The 20,632-nt window shown below is 39.8% G+C and overlaps 3 protein-coding genes across 3 annotated transcripts in view; 1 reads left to right on the top strand and 2 right to left on the bottom strand.

Annotated features, from left to right (window-relative positions):
* Positions 1-8,972, bottom strand: part of LOC136874051 (methionine aminopeptidase 1D, mitochondrial) — a 173,441-nt gene extending 164,469 nt beyond the window's left edge. The window contains exons 1-2 of the mRNA XM_067147561.2: positions 8,496-8,972; positions 8,161-8,377 (exon numbers count right to left, since the gene is read on the bottom strand). Of these exons, the coding sequence (XP_067003662.1) occupies positions 8,161-8,377; positions 8,496-8,593 (315 nt within the window). The 5' untranslated portion in view covers positions 8,594-8,972. The remainder of the gene's footprint in view (positions 1-8,160; positions 8,378-8,495) is intronic.
* Positions 8,973-9,103: 131 nt separating this feature from the next.
* DENR (density-regulated protein) lies at positions 9,104-10,150 on the bottom strand. Its single transcript, XM_067147562.2, has one exon. It carries the CDS (start codon positions 9,837-9,839, stop codon positions 9,297-9,299), a length of 543 nt encoding a protein of 180 aa, XP_067003663.1. The 5' UTR covers positions 9,840-10,150; the 3' UTR covers positions 9,104-9,296.
* Positions 10,151-10,451: 301 nt separating this feature from the next.
* Positions 10,452-20,632, top strand: part of LOC136874875 (CBP80/20-dependent translation initiation factor) — a 146,709-nt gene continuing 136,528 nt past the window's right edge. The window contains exon 1 of the mRNA XM_067148572.2: positions 10,452-10,601. The gene's annotated coding sequence lies outside the window, so the exon portion shown is untranslated. The remainder of the gene's footprint in view (positions 10,602-20,632) is intronic.

Below are 20,632 nucleotides of genomic sequence, written 5' to 3'. Positions count from 1 at the left end.
CAATGCAAATTAAAACTTCAAAATGTATCCACTGACTGGAATCTAAAACGAATGGTGATGAGAAAATTATTGTGAAACAAAAACAATCAGTGGATCCAATTCATAAGGTCAATCATTAGGATGATACTTATTATCTAAAGGGGACCAAAATCCAGGTTAGGGCCGATGACCTTCGATGTTAGGCCCATTTAAACAACAAGCATCATCATCATCATCACCAAATCTAGGTTACTGGCCCCTCACAATTGGTACTAATCACAGGCAACGTAGACTCGTGGTATTTCTCGCATGGTGGTACTAATCGCAGGTAATGTAGACCTATGGTATGTCACACACAATGGCACCACTCGCAGTTAACACAAACCCTGGTGTTTCACACATAGGGGCACAAATCACAAGCAATGCAGACCCATGGTGCTCCTCACATAGTGGGACTAATCATAGGCGCTGGTATTCCGCTGGTGCTCCTCACTTGGTGAAACTTATCACAGGCCACGTATACTCATGGCGTCGCTCACACAGCAATACTAATCATAAGCAATGCAGATCCACGGTGTATCGCACATTATGGTAACACCCATAAGCAACACAAGCCCATGGTGTTCCTCACATAATGGTACTACTCTCAGGCAACGCAGACCAATGCTTTTCTTCAAATAGTGGTACTAATCACGGGGGTCAGCCAAACCCGTGGTGTTTCTCACATAGTAGCACTCACCACAGGCAATGTAAACCCATGGTGTTTCTCATAAAGTGGTACGACTCATAGGTAACAGATACCTATTCTGAACACAGTAGAATACACACGATGACCTCTATCATAAGCAACACTCAAGACATATAGGTTCCTCACATAATGGTACTGTTCCTATATAATGTAGACCCATGGTTTTCTTCGCATGGTGGTACTAGTCGCAAGTAACGTCGACCCATGGTGTTCCGCACGTAACGGTACTAATCACAATTGTTCTCATGGTTCTAATTTCATCATCCCTTGGTTGCCCGTTATGACAGGCATGGGATACTGTGGGTCTAATTGTTGATTTTTGTGAGTTAATCCATCCTTTGCTGCTAACCCCCCCCCCTTCTGAAGATCATTTTTACTGTTTTCTTATTGTTAATTCTCAAGCTCCTGGTATCTGCCCAGGTGGATATGTTGTCTAGCCCCGCCTGAAGGTCTTCTTTGTTTCTTGAAGCCAGAACCATGTCATCTGCGTATAAGTTTGTCGTTACCTCAATTGCTTTCACAATGTCTGAGGTTGCAATGTTAAACATCAGCGGGCTGATGCAGTCTCACTGTAAGACTGTTTGTTTGGATGATCTCAGATGAACTTGATGTGGAGTCATTAATAATTACAAAGTAATGTAAGAACCAACTGTGATTAGGAAACTGCAATTATACAAGTTGATTCTGCTGACATTTTCACCATGGTGGATCAAACACACTGGTGTCACCAGCAGGTTACGCTTTTTACGGCCTGCATTTGGACTGATGCTGCAGTTCACTCAATTGTTATGTATCTGACAAGCTGAACCATGACAAATACACCAGTAGATGGGTCTTTGAAATTGCTTCTTCGGAAATTATCTACATTGCATCCTAACATCATCACTGTAAGTTTCTTTTCAGATGGAGCTACAAGCCAGTTCAAGGAAAGATACTTGTTTGAAAATATGACCCATTTATGCAACTTATTTTATCTGAAAAAATTTGGATGGAAATTCTTTGCCAGCAGCAATGGAAAAGGTGCAGTGGATGGAATTAGGGGAGAAATTAAAAGACAAGCATGCCCAGCAATCTTATCAGAATCTCCTAAAATTTAATGTGCAATGTCCTTGTTTGAACAATGCAATGGGGAAAAAAAGAGAGTAAAATGAAAATGTGATTTTTATCAAGCAAAGAAATTCAGGCTAATAGGCAACAAAATGAAGAAAGATGGGAACAAGTGTCAGCCAGTATACCAGGTACAAGGGACATTCACTGTTACAGTGGTTGACCAACACACTGTTTTGCTGTAGCCTTATACAGAGACCAGAGATTGTAAGAAGTATGACTTCAGAAATTACTGATGATGCTGGTATAACAGATTGTGCAAGATGTGTCAGTAAGTTGGCAGTAGGTACCTTCATACTACTGTAGAGTCACGAGATTCGTAAATTCAAAAGTAGCCCCGCTGCACTAGGACTAGTTCTTTATATGAACAGTTGGCAGCTCTGTCCACCGCACGATCAAGAACTTCGCGAGCGAGAGGGAAACAAATGACAGTGCAATCGTGCCTAGATGCGTGCGCTGGAAAATGTAACCTGTTCTGAATTTTTGCCAGCTGTGGAGGCAAGAAAACAATCAAGTTTTATGTAGCACAAATAACCTCTATATCAAATGAGGATCTAAACAAATATGAAGTGTTAAATCTTAGATGGACTGGTAATGGAAATGTGTACGTGTTTCCTGACAGAGAAGACAGATGTTGGATTGACAAAAATAGACACAGTGAACCTTGAAAATCCAGTGCTTCATACGGTTGGATACTGTATATTTTTAGTAATATAGCAAATGCACAATTAACTCCTTACACGAGTGTAAAACTTTACAATTAGAGTTAAGGAAGGTTCAACCTTTTCAATACAAAACGTGTTGTATAAGATGTTCACAACATATTATTTATTATATTATTAGAACCGGTTTCGACGCTTATTGCGTCATCATCAGCTACAAAAATCACAAATGGGCAAACATAAAAATTGCATAAATGACTCTTGCAAGGCTGAATACAAATGATGGACTGCTTTTCTCCTTAAAGGCTAGAAGAAAATGAGTAAAATATGATGATGTGATGTGACACATAAAAGCGTAGTAGTTTGATGGGCGTGTATTGTGCATAAAATTGGTCTGATGCTTTGAACATAAAAGTCTGAATGTGATAATAAAACGATGTAGTAAAATTGTCCACTCTTCTGTTCTTGTTCAATTAAGACACATAAGTCCAGGTCCGATGTTATATGAGGTTGGCACGACTACCAAAAGATTTTGCCAAGGCCGAGACACCTGATGTTAAGCGACTGAATAAGGTTGATCTTCAAATTAGTCTCAGCTCAACAAGGGTGGTGAATCTTGTTCAGTGTGCTGTGTGTGTAGTGTGAGAAGAGTTGTGGACAAGTTGTGTCTTAATCGAACAACAGAAGAGTGGACAATTTTACTACATTGTCTTTACTACATCGTTTTATTATCACATTCAGACTTTTATGTTCAAAGCATCAGACCAATTTTATGCACAATACTCACCCATCAAACTACTACGCTTTTATGTGTCACATCACATCATCATATTTTACTCATTTTCTTCTAGCCTTTAAGGAGAAAAGCAGTCCATCATTTGTATTCAGCCATGCAAGAGTAATTTATGCAATTTTTATGTTTGCCCATTTGTGATTTTTGTAGCTGATGACGCAATAAGCGTCGAAACCGGTTCTAATAATATATAAATAATATGTTGTGAACATCTTATACAACACGTTTTGTATTGAAAAGGTTGAACCTTCCTTAACTCTAATTGTGAATCTCAGTTCAATACGGGGAAAATGAAGTTTTTAACTTATAATGTAAAACTTTATGTAAATACTTATAGTACCAATATTATTTTATTATTCTTAATTTCCTTGTCATTGCATTATCTTATATGATGTAAAATTGTATGGTTCATGTTTTGTGGGTTACTGTAGTCACGTCCTAGTCCGTGAACCACGGGCAACGGCTGAGTGGCCTAGTAAGTGGTCCTGAGAGTCGGGATACCAGTTGCTATGGAATGGGAGTGGGCATCTCGGTCATATTCTGAGTCCTGGCCCTCCTTGTGCTCAGGCGGCTAGGACTATACAATCCACTGGTGGTCCATAACCCGTTAGAGGAGAGATCCTCACTTGGACTATGTGCAAGTAGGGTAGCATCCTGCTTCATGAATCTACCGAGCTCAGAACATTTTAAGCAAGCCTCGGACCTATGGGAGTAACGGAGTCCCACTCCCATTTGACAGGCGAGGGACTCCTTGGAAACAACTTGGCGAACGAAATGGAATTCGATGGGGAGCTATCAATATTAATGGGGCTTATGGAAGAAAGAAAGTAGAACTGGCTGAGTCAGCAAAGAGGATGTATCTGGATGTGCTAGGAGTAAGTGATATTCGGGTAAGGGGAGATAACGAGGAAGATATAGGAGATTATAAAGTGTACTTGGCGGGTGTTAGAAAGGGAAGGGCAGGGCAGAGTCTGGGGTAGCGCTCCTTATCAGGAATACCATTGCACGGAACATAATTTCCGTTAGGCACGTACATGAGCGAATGATATAGGTAGATTTGTCATTTGGAGGAATTAGGACTAGAATTGTGTCCGTGTATTCACCATGTGAGGGTGCGGATGAGGATGAAGTTGACAATTTTTATGAAGCATTGAGTGACATCGTGGTCAGGGTCAACAGCAATGATAGAATAGTGCTAATGGGCGATTTCAATGCAAGAGTTGGAAATAGAACTGAAGGATACGAAAGGGCGATTGGTAAATGTGGGGAAGATACGGAAGCTAATGGGAATGGGAAGCGTTTGCTGGACTTCTGTGCTAGTATGGGTTTAGCTGTTACGAATACATTCTTCAAGCATAAGGCTATTCACCGCTACACATGGGAGGCTAGGGGTACCAGATCCATAATAGACTATATCTTAACAGACTTCGAATTCAGGAAATCTGTTAGGAATGTACGAGTTTTCCGTGGATTTTTCGATGATACAGACCACTATCTGATCTGTAGTGAACTAAGTATCTCTAGGCCTAGGGTAGAGAAAGTGAAATCTGTCTGCAAACAAATAAGGGTAGAAAATCTCCAGGACGAGAACATTAGACGGAAGTACATGGATATGATTAGTGAGAAGTTTCGAACAGTAGACAGTAAGCAGGTTCAGGATATAGATAGATATATATATGGTGGCATACAGGGATGCTGTAGTAGAAACAGCAAGGGAATGCCTACGAACAACTGTGTGTAAAGATGGGAAAAGGTGAACATCTTGGTGCAATGATGAAGTGAGAGCAGCTTGTAAGAAGGCTTATCAGAAATGGCTCCAAACAAGGGCCGAGGCAGACAGGGAGTTGTACGTAGATGAAAGAAACAGAGCGAAACAAATAGTTGTTGAATCCAAAAAGAAGTCCTGGGAAGATTTTGGTAACAACCTGGAAAGGCTAGGTCAAGCAGCAGGGCTACCTTTCTGGACAGTAATAAAGAATCTTAGGAACGGAGGGAAAAAGGAAATGAACAGTGTTTTGAGTAATTCAGGTGAACTCGTAATAGATCCCAGGGAATCACTGGAGAGGTGGAGGGAATATTTTGAACATCTTCTCAATATAAAAGGAAATCATCCTGGTGGTGTTGGGAACAGCCAAGCTCATGGGGAGGAGGAAAATGATGTTCGTGAAATTATGCTTGAGGAAGTGGAAAGGATGGTAAATAAACTCCATTGTCACAAGGCAGCAGGAATAGATGAAATTAGACCTGAAATGGTGAAGTATAGTGGGAAGGCAGGGATGAAATGGCTTCATAGAGTAGTAAAATTAGCATGGAGTGTTGGTAAAGTACCTTCAGATTGGGCAAAAGCAGTAATTGCACCTATTTATAAGCAAGGGAACAGGAAGGATTGCAACAACTATCGAGGTATCTCATTGATTAGTATACCAGGCAAAGTATTCACTGGCATCTTGGAAGGGAGGGTGCAATCAGTCATTGAGAGGAAGTTGGATGAAAACCAGTGTGGTTTCAGACCACAGAGAGGCTGTCAGGATCAGATTTTCAGTATGCGCCAGGTAATTGAAAAATGCTACGAGAGGAATAGGCAGTTGTGTTTATGTTTTGTAGATCTAGAGAAAGCATATGACAGGGTACCGAGGGAAAAGATGTTCGCCATACTGGGGGACTATGGAATTAAAGGCAGATTATTAAAAGCAATCAAAGGCATTTATGTTGACAATTGGGCTTCAGTGAGAATTGATGGTAGAATGAGTTCTTGGTTCAGGGTACTTACAGGGGTTAGACAAGGCTGTAATCTTTCACCTTTGCTGTTTGTAGTCTACATGGATCATCTACTGAAAGGTATAAAATGGCAGGGAGGGATTCAGTTAGGTGGAAATGTAGTAAGCAGTCTGGCCTATGCTGATGATTTGGTCTTAATGGCAGATTATGCCGAAAGCCTAGAGTCTAATATCTTGGAACTAGAAAATAGGTGCAACGAGTATGGTATGAAAATTAGCCTCTCACTAAATTGATGTCAGTAGGTAAGAAATTCAACAGAATTGAATGTCAGATCGGTGATACAAAGCTAGAACAGGTCGATAATTTCAAGTATTTAGGTTGTGTGTTCTCCCAGGATGGTAATATAGTGAGATTGAATCAAGGTGTCGTAAAGCTAATGCAGCGAGCTCGCAGCTGCGATCAACAGTATTCTGTAAGAAGGAAGTCAGCTCCCAGACGAAACTATCTTTACATCGGTCTGTTTTCAGACCAACTTTGCTTTACGGGAACGAAAGCTGAGTGGACTCAGGATACCTTATTCCTAAGTTAGAAGTAACAGACATGAAAGTAGCAAGAATGATTGCTGGGACAAACAGGTGGGAACAATGGCAGGAGGGTACTCAGAATGAGGAGATAAAGGCTAACTTAGGAATGAACTTGACGGATGAAGCTGTGCGCATAAACCGGCTTCGGTGGTGGGGTCATGTGAGGCGAATGGAGGAGGATAGGTTACCTAGGAGAATAATGGACTCTGCTATGGAGGGTAAAAGAAGTAGAGGTAGACCAAGACGACGATGGTTAAACTCGGTTTCTTACGATTTAAAGATAAGAGGTATAGAACTAAATGAGGCCACAACACTAGTTGCAAATCGAGGATTATGGTGACGTTTAGTAAATTCACAGAGGCTTGCAGACTGAACGCTGAAAGGCATAACAGTCTATAATGATAATGTATGTAGGCTATGTAAAATTTGAAATAGTTTCAGTATTTGTTAAGCTCAGGGACATCTGATAATTTCATCAAAGAATTATTCATTGTTGTTTTCTATTTATTGGTATGACTCAAGACTGGCAACTCATTCTATCCTAAACAGTAGGAACTGCAGTATATAAAATCATACAAATAGTTCTCAAAACCTATTTATATTCACAGCAAATTGAGTACAATCATGAGTAGCTCAAAGTGCAGTATTAGGCCTACATTAAAGTAATTCCATCACACAGTCTTAAGAAAATGTATTATTTTATATTGTATAATTATTGTTTTGTTGTGAAAAATAGTTGTCCTGTTAAAGTATTATCTAAATACTTATAAAATGTCTGAAATTCTTAAACAGTAGAGTTATACTGTGATGTTCTCGTGTAGATTATTTTCCTGATTATAATTCCGTCACATATGATAATCATTCATCTTATCTCTAATAAAGAAGAAAGAACAGAGATATCGGCAAAAGGGAAGGACCATAGAAGGCATTAGAGACTCCCCTGATGTTACAAACTATTATGTCTATCACTAGGGTTGGAAGAGAAGTGTTTATCAAGTCAGACAGAATAAAATGGCAAGTTTTGCACAAGTACATGGAAGCAATGACACACTGCTAGGAGCTCAATCTAAATCTCCAGGTGATTGCCCTTTTAAGACATGTAGTGCATACTGTGAATGTTTTATACCCCATCTACACAAAACAAGCAGGACACAGAATGAATCCTGAATGGAACCAGGAAAAATACTGATATGTTGAGACAGGCAACAGTGAAATATATTAACCCGCCATCGGTATCGTTGTTAGGTAGCCCCTAACAAAAACATTCCTTATTAAGAAAAGTTTTTTGGTTAAAGACTCAAACTTTTCAAACTCCAGGTATTCTCAAATGAGTTTATGAGTCACATGTTTTCCTTCGTTACGCGATGATTCAAACCAAAAAACTTTTCTTAATAAGGAATGTTTTTGTTAGGGGCTACCTAACAACGATACCGATGGCGGGTTAACACAACCTCTACAAAAAATCTATATGACGGATTAATAGTTTATCTTCTAGCTGTTCTATATGACTCTCATACTAATTCAATCCTCTTACTGTTATCATTAGATAACCATTCAGGTTACGCTCACCTGAACATAGCTCTTCACACATTCCAGGATCTGCCGTGCCAGGATACAACTTCGCCTCATCTTGTTTATTTGCTCACTGGTCTTAATTTCCGGTTCAGCTGGTGAAGGATCAGGAAGAGTAGTCGTATAATAAGAAGGGACTGTAATGTGTTGTGGAAAAGATGGTTCTTTTTTAATAAGACCAGGCTGAACAATGCTGTATCTCCCAAAATTTTTCCTTCCAACAAAAATAAAAAAGAAAAGAAATCCTCTAATATTACATATGAAAACGCTAACGATGTATGTAAAGACAAATAAACGGTGAAATAATACTAATTTTCAGACATGACTAGTACCTCTTCCATGGTATTTTCCAATACTCATTAAAAGTAGTATATCTTCTAATATAATTATATATAACCACTTTTCCAATAATTTTAAAGTTATAAAACATATCGGGTAGTAATTATAATTCACGAATAGTTAATTACAGGTGACTACACTGTAACGAAATGTCCTAGATTACATCTATTCGTAGGACGTTCTAACCTCTAACAACAACCAAGTACGAATATTTGATACAACTAAAGAGACGAGTTCCAAAAGCCAATATGGCGGTCCTTAACCTCAAACCCTTTATGAGGTTCAATGTGCAGTAACATCTCAAATGATAAATACAGGCATAAATCCTAACAATCGTAAAACAATTCAATATGTCATTTTCAAACAAAAATACTAGTTTCTTCGCACGAACGAACTTGGGCTTTGTGGTTTGACGGAAGGGCAACCTTCACGTAAAATAGTACAGCAAGTTGAAAGTTAAAGCACATCATCTCTTAAGTTCGAAGTACAATACACCTACGCCTGCCTATGTAGTAAGAACTGGGAGTAAAGTAGTCTTGAAAATAAAGTCAATAACGGTTTTCAAATCTTGTGTACTCCTGCAAATAACAAAATGAAAGCCTACTAAGCCCAAGTTATTTATTTGCTTCCTTACAACAAAAGAGAAGGCAAAACATAGCATTCAACAATATTCACAAGTGAAAATTACACTGAATAACTTATAACCATGATTTACAAGTATGTTATAGCAAGACGTGCATGCTTGTTCACGAGTTAACAAGACGGGAAAATAACTGTATCTCTATGCCAAATATTCATCTTTTCTGGTCACCTAAATCTTCAATAGAGTCCTCATCGATTTCAGGCCATTTTTCAGGAATAATATCGAAAAGCTCATCCTTGACGTCACCCTGGATAACGATCTCATCGTCTCCAGTAACCGACGATCCACAGGCAAACTTTGTCCCAAAAAATTTCGCTGCCACCTTAAGGTCAATATCAAATGTACTGAGTCCTGTAACGACAGTAACAGATTTCTTCTTTCCTCTCGGAGCACGAGAGACACAGACTTGTTTCGGAACGTCTTCTTTCTTCTTTGCTTTCATTATCCCTTTACCTCCCCTCTTCTGTCGTTTCTTTTCCTCTTCACCACTTTCTTCTTTGTCTCCTAACTTCATAACTCTCTCAAACTCTGTTGGCATATTACGTTCCAGCCAACCCTTACACTTATCATATTCTGGGTAAAATTCACAATATTCGAGTGGTAACGAGCAGTTACCACAATACATAACCTGAATTGGGTAAGTTACCCCAGGTAAAGGTCCAGGTGCGAAGTTTAATTCTTCAGACTCGCTCATATTCAGAACTTTCTGCCCACCTACAGTACTAAGAGTATCACGAGAACGTCAGTTCAGATCAACAGTCATATAACTTGTCCAAGAACTCTAGTATCGCATTTCTGTACAAACACGAGTTAAAATAAGCAAATGTTATAATTTCCCTAGTACTACGAATCAGTGCTAAACAATATGAATTTTGGACTTGAAAACAAATAACTTCCACTTCTAGGCGTGACAAAATTTCATTTCAACTTGCTACAATCATCATCTTGCTTGCTCATAACTTTTGCCAAAATGTGCAGTTGCAGTAGAACAAATGAGTTACTACGGAACCAAAGAGAATAAGTAGTACGGAACCATCGTTTCGAAGTCATACCACTATATAAAGGGAAGATGCTAACAGTCATGCTGGTCCATATAGGTGCACACACTGTTGATATGAATGTATACTATAAATTTCATGAATATCTCGAAGCGTACCTTATTCGGTTAAACACATGTAGAAGTACTTTCCGTCTACATCTCTTTTTAAAAATTTTATTTTATTTACAGAAGAGCACATGAATGTAGAGCGGTGATTGATAGTTTTCGATCTTTCTGATAATATCTTTGGCTGGTCGAGTTTCCGCAATCGAGAGTTTGAAAATCTCGTTCTGAGCATTCACCGATTCACCACTTTTACGAAAACTTATCGATAGCCAAATATTAAACATTTTATCAGGTGCTGTCTTAGCACGTTTGTTTTGAATTTCTACTGACAGTATTATAAGCGCATGCAAGGTAAGAAAATTATCACTAGATTTATTTTACGTCCATTAGAACTACTCCCTTGTTTTAAATATTACAACGAAGGGCAAACGCTGTATCGCAGTGTGCATTTAATAAACATCAATATTAGTATTTCTTGACGTTCTTTTTATTGCTTAGATAATTTAAGATTTTTGATAAGAAAAAGTATGGTAGTTTTATTTTCCTATTCTGAAAACGAGTCGACGTCATACTTTAAGGAAGAACAAAATTATTACCATCTGAAATGTGATCCAGCATGCTTAGCTTTAGAACCGTAATACCACACAAAAGTTTGGATTACCAGAGATGTTCCAGAATCTGTCGCAGTCTTAGGTTCATTTTGTCATCGAGAGAAATCTCTGAAAAAAAAAAAAAAAAAAAAAAGGTTAACCGAAGTGACAACATGAAATATAACTCGGGAGAAAGTAGAATTCGAGTCACATTGACAGCTGTGCCATACGACAAACATTACTGTACATCAAACATTCATCCATACAATCTGCTAATATATTCACTGACTCTCTCTCCGTGCTCCAAACACTAAAATCTAACAAGTTTACGCTGAACTGGTATGTTTATAATGTCAAACACATCCTCTTCAATTTACACCAATCAGGTGTCCAAATAACCCTCATTTGGATACCTGCACATAAGAACATACCAGGCAATGAACGAGCCGATCGCTTAGCGAAAGAGGCTTCCCTCTTATCTACAACCCCAGCTACATTTTCTGTTCCAGCCACAGACTTCATATCTCTCCTCAAATCACAACAACGACAAATATGGCAAAACACATGGACAACATCTGCATGTCAGAAAGGCAAATTCTATCATAGTCTCCAACCCATACTACCTACTACTTTCTGGTATCAACACGCCACCTACACTCGTCGTCATATCATCAATATCATACGTCTTCGCTTTAATCATTCCCTTACACCTCTCTATAAATTTCGATTTCGCTTACAACCGCATCCCCTATGCCATTGTGGATCTGTAGATGCTGATATCAATCATCTCTTTTTTCAATGCTCATTGTACAACTCTCCTCGCCGATGCCTGTACTCCAACTTAATACAATACAATTATCCACTCCCCTCGTCAATTGCATGTCTCGTATACAAGCCCTCTCCCACAATCATACGTATCTTAAATCAGTTCTTAGATCACTCTAATTTACAACTCTAACCCCACTTTCCCACAATACATTGACACTACTTACATATTTCATCATATTCTCATTTGCCTCCCGCCCTCCCTAACGCCTCCTCTTCAACCAAGACACATAGCTACCGTTTATTCTCATCTCCACCTCCACCGATCGCGTGTACATTTTCATTGATGTTCATATCAACACACTGTCGCCCCTCTTCATCTTTTGTTTACGATTTCACTGACACTTTGCCCTCTCTACATTCCCCATATACGTTGCTCAGATATTTCTTTCCATCTGTCCAAAAGTCCTACACTCTCACATATATCCACCCCTCCGTCGTTCCCCTGCCCTCTCCTGCTTGTCCCTTATATGTTGGCCTGGTGTGTATGTTTTGTAGAAGTCGCTGAGACGGCCACTCTAGCGTGAAGATTAGTATACCTTGTGTCCCTGTGCTTTTCCTATATCTCCTAGTCTTGTATACGTATTTCCTCACTCTCAATTGTCTAGGTGATACGTCTTTTCCTGAACTACTTCAAGTGCTTTGAACCCATTTTGTGAGTCTGCTGCATGGTCTACTTCCCTCAATCTTCAAGTACTTCGTACTCAGAAAACATTGTCAGCTGCATTGGTGTACTACTTTATTGAAATTGTGTGCGTGTGTAGAACTAGTACAAATATAATACAGTATTGTGTCTGGGTGAAATAACGAGCCCAAATCAACTTCACGAACAGAACAGCTGGAACAGAACATTGACAGCTGCCTCTAAGACGACATTCATTGTGATTTACCCTTAACTCTTGGAAAATATTGGTATCGCCTTTTGTAGGCTGTTTCCTAGGCGTTATGCTTTTCCAGATTCTTCGTATTGCGTCGCATGAATCCACATATTGTATCTCAGTTGGGGAAAGTCACAGCAGTGTTATACCCTGAAATGTTCCTGGTACCCTGTCGATGATAATACTGCAAAACCTCCCGTGTGAAATATTTTAGCTTAGAACTTTGGCCGGTAAGGTTCTGTCATCGAAGGTGCAATATTGTGTGAATATGGTCAAGGCATTCTCGCTCTTCATAATGTATGTGCTGCGGATCAGTATATCTAAAAAAATATTATCACATAGGAGGTTTCGTCCCGGCAACGACGATATAGCCTTCTTTGTCGTGGCATTTACCAATGCCTGCACACTCTCTTTGTCATTGCGTGTAAAGTATATTGTGCATGATTCGTGTGTCGGTGCGACGTAAAGCCCCTAGCAAAAAAAAAAGCATGATTCGTTTTGTTCCAACACCGAGGTTTCAAGGATGATGAGTTTAAGGAGAGTTATTTAAGCCACTTTATTTTGAATGAATTATTAATTGTAGTTAGAGTTGTAGAAAATCTGCATAAGTTACCAGTTTGCAGGCAAAAATGCTAAGTTTCACTATCAGTGTGATGATAAAACTTATCTCAAGCTTTTTAAGTCTGTGCTTAGCCTAATATTGGTTGTCATGTAGGTAATTCTAATTTAAGAAAAGTTGTATCATATTCCCTACCAGTAAATTAAAACATAATTTTGCTGTTTCAGTCATCAGTCCATAGATTTAAGACAATGTGTCACCACATTGTATGGTCAGTCAAGTCAACACCTCACCCTTTCAGATTATAATGAAATTCTGTACCCTGAATGCTGCCATCAGTATAGTTTACACACCTTTAAAGTTGCCTATATTACCCAAAAAATGGGTGACAGATCTATTTTCAAAGTTGCACTTTTTGCTTTTGTAATTGAGTTAGAAAGCCTGACAAGGCCTAATTTTAGAGCTGTTTTCATGGGCTTTCATATGATATACAACCCACTAGGGATTTATTATGGAATGTGTTTTTCAAAATCCTGATTCATGGATTGTGATGGAGTTACCGACCAGCTTGGCGTTGGGCATTTTAGAGATACTGCCAGCAGGAATTTAGACCGCCCGTAACATGGAGAGCAGACACCTTTTGTAGCTGCTACTGACATGGATAACAGATGCTAACTCTGATATGCCCATAGTTGTGAACAAATACCTTTTACTCTTACTAATCCTGGGTACTAGGATGCCACTTCCACCAGCCGCACTGTTCCGAATTCCAGCTTTTCCCCCATTGCTACCGTTGTGGACTTAACGCATAATCCTGAGCTGGGGCTCTCCATATTTATGAACCCTGGAGAGAGAGTGTCCCAGCATTTTAAAGCCTCCGGGAGTAGGGCTGCCTGTTAGTCCGCGGGTTCATTTCCGAGGTATATTCACCAGCCCACATTTCTGTAGGCCCCCTATTTGCCACCTGGGGATGGGTTAACAGGCTCCCACAATCTGGCTGTGGTGACCTAGAAAAGAAAAGTTTTGGCAGGAGCTCCAAGAAAATGTTTTAGCATGTCCTCAAGATGAGTTTCTTCTTTTCTGTGGTGATCTTAATGGGCATGTTAGTCTCGCCAAGGATGGTTATAGCTTCCATGATGGTAATGGCTACGGTATCCAAAATGATGATGGTAGGGCCTACTCTAATTTTGGATTTTGTCGAGGCAAATGACTTTATTATTGTTAACACATTTTTTTAAAAAGCGCATCAACCACCTCATCACCTACACTAGTGGTGACTATAGCAGCCAAATTAACTTTATCCTTCTTCGACGCTGTGATCTCAGACTAGTATTAGATGTGAAGGTCATACCATCTGACTGTGTAACCCCTCTGCTCATGGCAGACTTAAGGATCTGTAAACATCATAGACGTGGAGAGATAAATGTCCCCGAAAAGATCAAGTGGTGGGAGCTTAAAGACCAAAAGGAGACCCTAGGGACAGTGTAAATTTTCCTCCCATCGACCTGAATGTAATTGACAACACGTGGACCACATTCTGGAAATCAGTCACTGTAACCTTCACAACAACCTTGGGTACAACAAAACCTAGTTCTCACCGTATTGACAAGCAAACATGGTTATGGACGGCCCAAGTCCAAGAAAAGGTGCATGAAAAGAAGGCGTACAGAAACAGGGTTTCACAAAGGACTTCAGAGAACAGGGAAAGATATGCCATAGCCAAACGTGAGGCTAAGAAAGCTGTCGCTGAAGCTAGGCACCGTCACTATAATGACCTCTATGCAACACTGAATTTAAAGGAAGGAGAGAAAACTATCTTCCTTCTGGCCAAAGCTAGAACCAAGTCTGTGCAGGATATTGAACACTCTGTGTGCGAAAAGGGCAAAGCTGGTCAGCGATTACAAGACAGACAGGACATCCTTAAACGTTGGCAACAACACTTTGAAGTGAGTTCCCACATCCTCCTATTCCAGAAAGTGATCTGACAGCAGATCCTATCTCACACATCACACCAGAGGAAGTCACCAACGCCATCAGGAGTATGAAGAACCAAAAATCGTCGGGACCCGATGATCTTCTGGCAGACTTCTGGAAATTACAGGAATTAAAAGATCACCTGGCTAACCAACTTTTTCAATGCCATAGTTAACTCTGGTTCTGTTCCCAGTGATTGGGCTACTAGCATCACTGTGACTATCTTTAAGCAAAAATGTGATCCAGCAGAATGTGCAAATTACCATCCAATTTGCCTCCTGTCGCACACACTGAAGTTTTTTGAGAGAATCCTAGATTTTTGTAATTAATTTCCAACCAATCCCGCATTTCTTGTTCACTTTAAATTAGCCAATAAAAATTGAGAGGATGTGTCCGGATAGGTCCTGAATTCTCTCGAACCTTCCCTGGGGGTATATAAGTTGTGGCCTTTCAAGTTTCCTTCTCTATTGATCGCCATCTTTCTGAGTGTGTGTGTGTGTTAAGGCAGGAGGCAGGCGCCTCTTTTTTCATCCGGCAGAACATCCTCCAGGTAATGGCCACATAAATTCAATCTTTCTTACTGTTTCCACATGCTTATCCGAGGGGAAGGTCCAAATTTTTAACTATGTAACCATTTTAATAGAGATTTCTTCCTTTTCATGTAAAATTTCATAAATTCTTTAACTGTAAATTGGGGATAGAGAGCGAGTTACCCTCTCGAGCTCCCCTTTTCGCAACCTTTCGTTCCTGTAATCTATTTAAGTTATTTCCATGCGAGCCACCTCAGTAGTTTGGGTCTAGCCCCAGTTTCATCGGGCGAGAGCCCTATAGGTTTTTAATTTTTCATTATCTGGGAGCGCAGTGTACGCTTCCATTCAGTTTGTGTTAAGGCCGTTTATTTAACCTGTTCTTTTTTTTTTGCAAAGGCCCTGTAGGTTGGGTACTAGATACCCCTGTGTAAAACTATGTCAGTTTGTAAGTCGTGCCTTGAGAGGCCAGAGGTTGTAAGATTTTGGTGTTGCCTTGAGTAGGCTGGAAGAAACTGAGAGCCTGTTAGCTCTTTTCAAAGTTTTGTAATAGTGAAGAGTGCCTCTGGAAGGCTAGATATTGTAATTTAGGGAGCAAGTGTTCTTGAATTACGGGATTTCTGCCCTTGACTAAATTATTCCTCATTTTGAATGGTAAACTTGAGCTGGTAGCTCAGAAATTGTAAAACTAGGGGCTTGAAGCCCAAAATTGTTAAAGTTCTGAATCTTGGATTTTTCCAAATTTCGTTTCAAGATTGGCATTGTATCTGATTTTTCATTGCGATTTCACCTAGTGGAAATTTGTTAAGTTTGTTTTTTACGTTGAAAGAAATACAACCTTCGTTAAAATTTTAATTCAATTCTTGATATTGTAGTTAGACCCATTCAAGCCCGCACCTTCTTTCACCTCTCTGCGTTCCAAAGATACCCCAGAACAATTATTACTATTATTATTTGGCATCCACCAGCAATCATTTGGTATTTCTGGTATAATCTCAATATACTCGTTCTTCAGGGGTACGAAGGAAAACGGTTGGATTTTGGGGGTACACTAACCAAAAAGTTTAAATACCACTGGCCTACACTATTTCCTGGAATGTCAAATATTGCTAAAATTTGTGACCGTTGCAGAAACAACTTTAAAAAGGACTAAGAGTGCCATCGTTAGAGGATCTCGATGAATGTAATGAGATTAGGTACCTCGGGATATCAAAACCTGGTTACAGGTTCAGACCTTCTTTTTTATGTCTGAAAAATAGCTCTGAAAAATAAAATAAAAATTAAAATACATGTTGTTCTATGTATATTTATTGACAGAAACAACAGAAAATACAAATGTTTTATACTGAAACAAATGAGTTATCAATATCAACATATCAGACAATTAAATTGAAATAAGAAATAAAATGGTTCAACCTATTCAATACAATTAAATAAGAAATGTAGTGTTACAGTCTTATTTGATTAAAAACTGTACCAGTTTCGACCACCAATCTGGGTCATCATCAGCCGATTAAAAATACAAAAACAATGCAAATGAAAAACGCATATGCATAGCTTGTTATTAAGCTACCTCAAATACAACCCAAATGCTTATCTTCAAGAAATAACATGCTATGCACATGTGTTTTTCATTTGTTTCCAATATTGCGCTTTTTACCATTTTTCTCTTCACAATTGTTTTTTACGTCAACTGTTCCGCATCTTTTAAGAATCTACAAGATCCTATTAACATTGATACATACATCAATTATATTAAATTGTATTATATATATTTTCGCGACTGAAGCATTAACAGCCTTTATCACTAAGCTATTCACAGAGTTTCGTCGGCATTTAAAAGCACAGTGCCGGACATTGAGTAGGTCTGTGTTGCGCTGATCTTCAGGAGCTAGCAAGTCACTTCAATTTAACGACTTGTCGTCGACTTCTACACATTTCTGGAACTTCATATTTATTAAATTGTGTTGTGACTTCGCGCCAGACAGTGTATGCAGACTGGTTGTCTGAACCGTTCACCTCTACTCGTAAACATTTTGAGGCACAGTGCCGGACATTGCGTGTGTTGTGCTACTCTTCAAGGGCTTGCGCCGTGCTTCATATAAGTGACTGATCTTCAACTTTTCTGGATTTTCATCATCATCATCATCATTTCCCTTTATCCAGCTGTAGCCGGGTGGGGGCAAATATGGTTCCTCTCCACATTCTTAGGTCTTTCCACCACTGTGTCCCAGTCCAGGTTTCTTTCTATAATGCTGCGTTGGATGGTATCCTTCCATCTCAATCATAGTCGTCTGCGGCCTCTCCTTCCTTGGATTTGCATTTCCATCACCTTTTTTGGCATTCTTTCGTCGCTCATTCGCTTTATGTGCCCAAACCATCTTAGTCGGCTCTTCCCTATTCTATCATTCATTTTTTCCACTCCATTTTCTTCCCAGATTTTCTCATTCCTTATTTTGTCTCGTCTGCTCTTCTGTATAATACTCCTCAAGAACTTCATTTCGGCTGCCTGTATTCGACTCTCATCCTTCTTTGTCATTGTCCAAGTTTCTGCTCCATAAGTTGTTATGGGTACATAATACATCTTGTACATAGTATCCTTTGCTTCCGTTGGCACATCTTTGTCCCATAACATGTTTCTTACATTATGACAGAAGCAACTTCCAGCTTGAATCCTTTTACTAATCTCAGGATCCAGTCGAGCATTCTCCATTAATTCACTCCCCAGGTATTTAAACGTTTCCACTACTTCCAGGGGCTTGTCTGCAAGTCTAATCTGATCTTTCCCTTCTTTCTCCCCTCTAGTCATAACAAGAGTTTTACTCTTTTCTACACTTATTTTCAATCCACATTCTTCGATCTTCCCATTCACCACATTCAACTGTTCTTGAACCTTCCTGTCGTCTTCTCCCCAAATGACAATATCATCTGCAAATAACATCATGTTCATTTCTCTTCCTCCATATGCTGCTTTTGCTGTTCTCATGATGTCATCCATTACTATTGTAAACAGGATTGGTGATAGAACACTTCCCTGTCTCAGCCCACTAGTTATTTTGAACCAACTTGTCCTGCCAACTTGTGTTTGCATGCAACTACAACATTCCGTATTGAAACGGGAACGCCCTACGAGCATTCACGTTTCATTCATTTATTAAGAGGAACTCGCTAACACCCGGCCGTAAGCATTTAAAACTTGCGCCGAGCGCACAGGCATTGTGGGAACTGCAAGCAAGCTCGCGCTGTTCCAGAACACCGGCCAAGGTCAAGCAACGTCACGCAGAAGGTTCTTTCGTGTTCCATAGCATTGCAGCATGAACGAAATGTGATATCAATATTTCAATAACGTCACCTTGCAGGCAGGAATATTGAACGCTGCTAGCCGAAATTTCATGTCAATCAGTGTAAAGATGGCCAAGATATAAAATTTTCTTGGGGCCCACAGGTGTAGCCACGCCCACCGACCTTCGGCAATATAAGCGAATCGCCAGCCTGGGGTAAAGCAGAGAGTGTGCAGTCTGGGCAGTGTGCAGCTGCAGTGTGCCGTAGGCAGAGAGAGTGAGAGGAGTCGGCAGTAAGCCGTGAGTTCAGTGTGTGTGTGTGTGTGTGTGCAAGTAAGCACGTCGCGATATAATTCGTCACTCGGTCCGGCTGTGTACTTGAGTTCGGAAACGTTAGTGTTGGAAGCCTTCTTCGTGGGCTTGAACTTTGTGCATGAACAAAAACGTAATTTCGTTTTTATCAGTCTGTACGACTGGGCGATTATATTTCGTTTGTGGACTATGAATGTTTCTAGCATAAACTGTGCCAACCTTGATTTCATTTAAAGACTGTGTTTCTAGCATAAACTGTGCCAACCTTGATTTCATTTAAAGACTGTGTGAAAACAGCGATAACGTTTCTAACATAAACTGTGCCAGCCTGCATTTCATTTAAAGACTGTGTCTATCCATTGAACTGTGTTCATAATAAAACTGTGCCGACCTTCATTTCATTTAAAGACTGTGTTTATCCATTTTTCGGAACTGTGTTCGTAATAAAACTGTGCCGACCTTCATTTCATTTAAAGACTGTGTCTATCCGTTGAACTGTGTTCGTAATAAACTGTGCCAGTGATAATCTTCTGAAAATTACGACGTAACAGAACTTGGACTGTCGTTTATTTCAACAAGTGTGTGAAGATTGTGCTCATGGTGTACAGTGCAGAGACTGTACCCGGTGAATTTAATTTTCTTTGTGAAGTGCTTAATCACTGCACCTCGGAAGGTCCTAGATTGCTTTCGTTTGTTTATTATTCCAAATACGATAATTCCTTCCATCTTATTCTCATGGAACTGTGACTCTGACTTTATCCTTGCTGCTAAAGTGCGTTCAACATCATTGACTGTGGGAACTATTTTGGTGTGCTTCGCCTTAGAGAGGTGTCACACCAGAGTCCCACGACGTCCGATGCGGAAGCTCCACATTTCCCCGTTCCTGCCTCAGGTTCGAGTCGCCATCAACATTAATACAGAGAAAACACCGACGCCGACCGCAAGACGACGCAGACGCCGCAGGACGACGTCCCCTCCACGCCTACAAGGACAACCCCACGATTCAGCTGTAAAAGGTGACATAATTATTTGCATATCTATTGAATAAACTGAAGGATCCACTTAATCATAAAAATTTTTTTCACTACCCTTCTCTCTCACTCTCTTAGCATGGGCCGTACACGCCTTGTCGTTTCTCATGCTCTCCGATAAACTGAAGTACGGGCGTTCCTGTTTCAGTATGCAATGCCATGATCATTTTTATTAATTCCTGTCCAATTTCTTTTTGCACCAGACTGTCCCAAACTTTCATCCTGGGGACACAGTCATATGCCTTTTCAATGTCAATTAATGTCATCACCATATCATTCCCGTACTCCTAATGCTTTTCCATTAGTTGTCTCATAATGAAAATGGGCTCTATTGTTGACCTTCCACTTCTGAAACCAAACTGATTTTCCTGTATCCGATTCTCAACCCTCAACCTTATTCTACTT

The sequence above is a fragment of the Anabrus simplex genome, chromosome 5, assembly GCF_040414725.1.
Source record: "Anabrus simplex isolate iqAnaSimp1 chromosome 5, ASM4041472v1, whole genome shotgun sequence".
NCBI lineage: Eukaryota > Metazoa > Arthropoda > Insecta > Orthoptera > Tettigoniidae > Anabrus > Anabrus simplex.
Note: the sequence above shows the minus strand (reverse complement) of the source record. Positions and strands in the feature narration are given on the sequence as shown.

Bases quoted from the DNA above. Each gene is read 5' to 3' on its own strand.
- DENR (XM_067147562.2), bottom strand. From the start codon at position 9,839: ATGAGCGAGTCTGAAGAATTAAACTTCGCACCTGGACCTTTACCTGGG.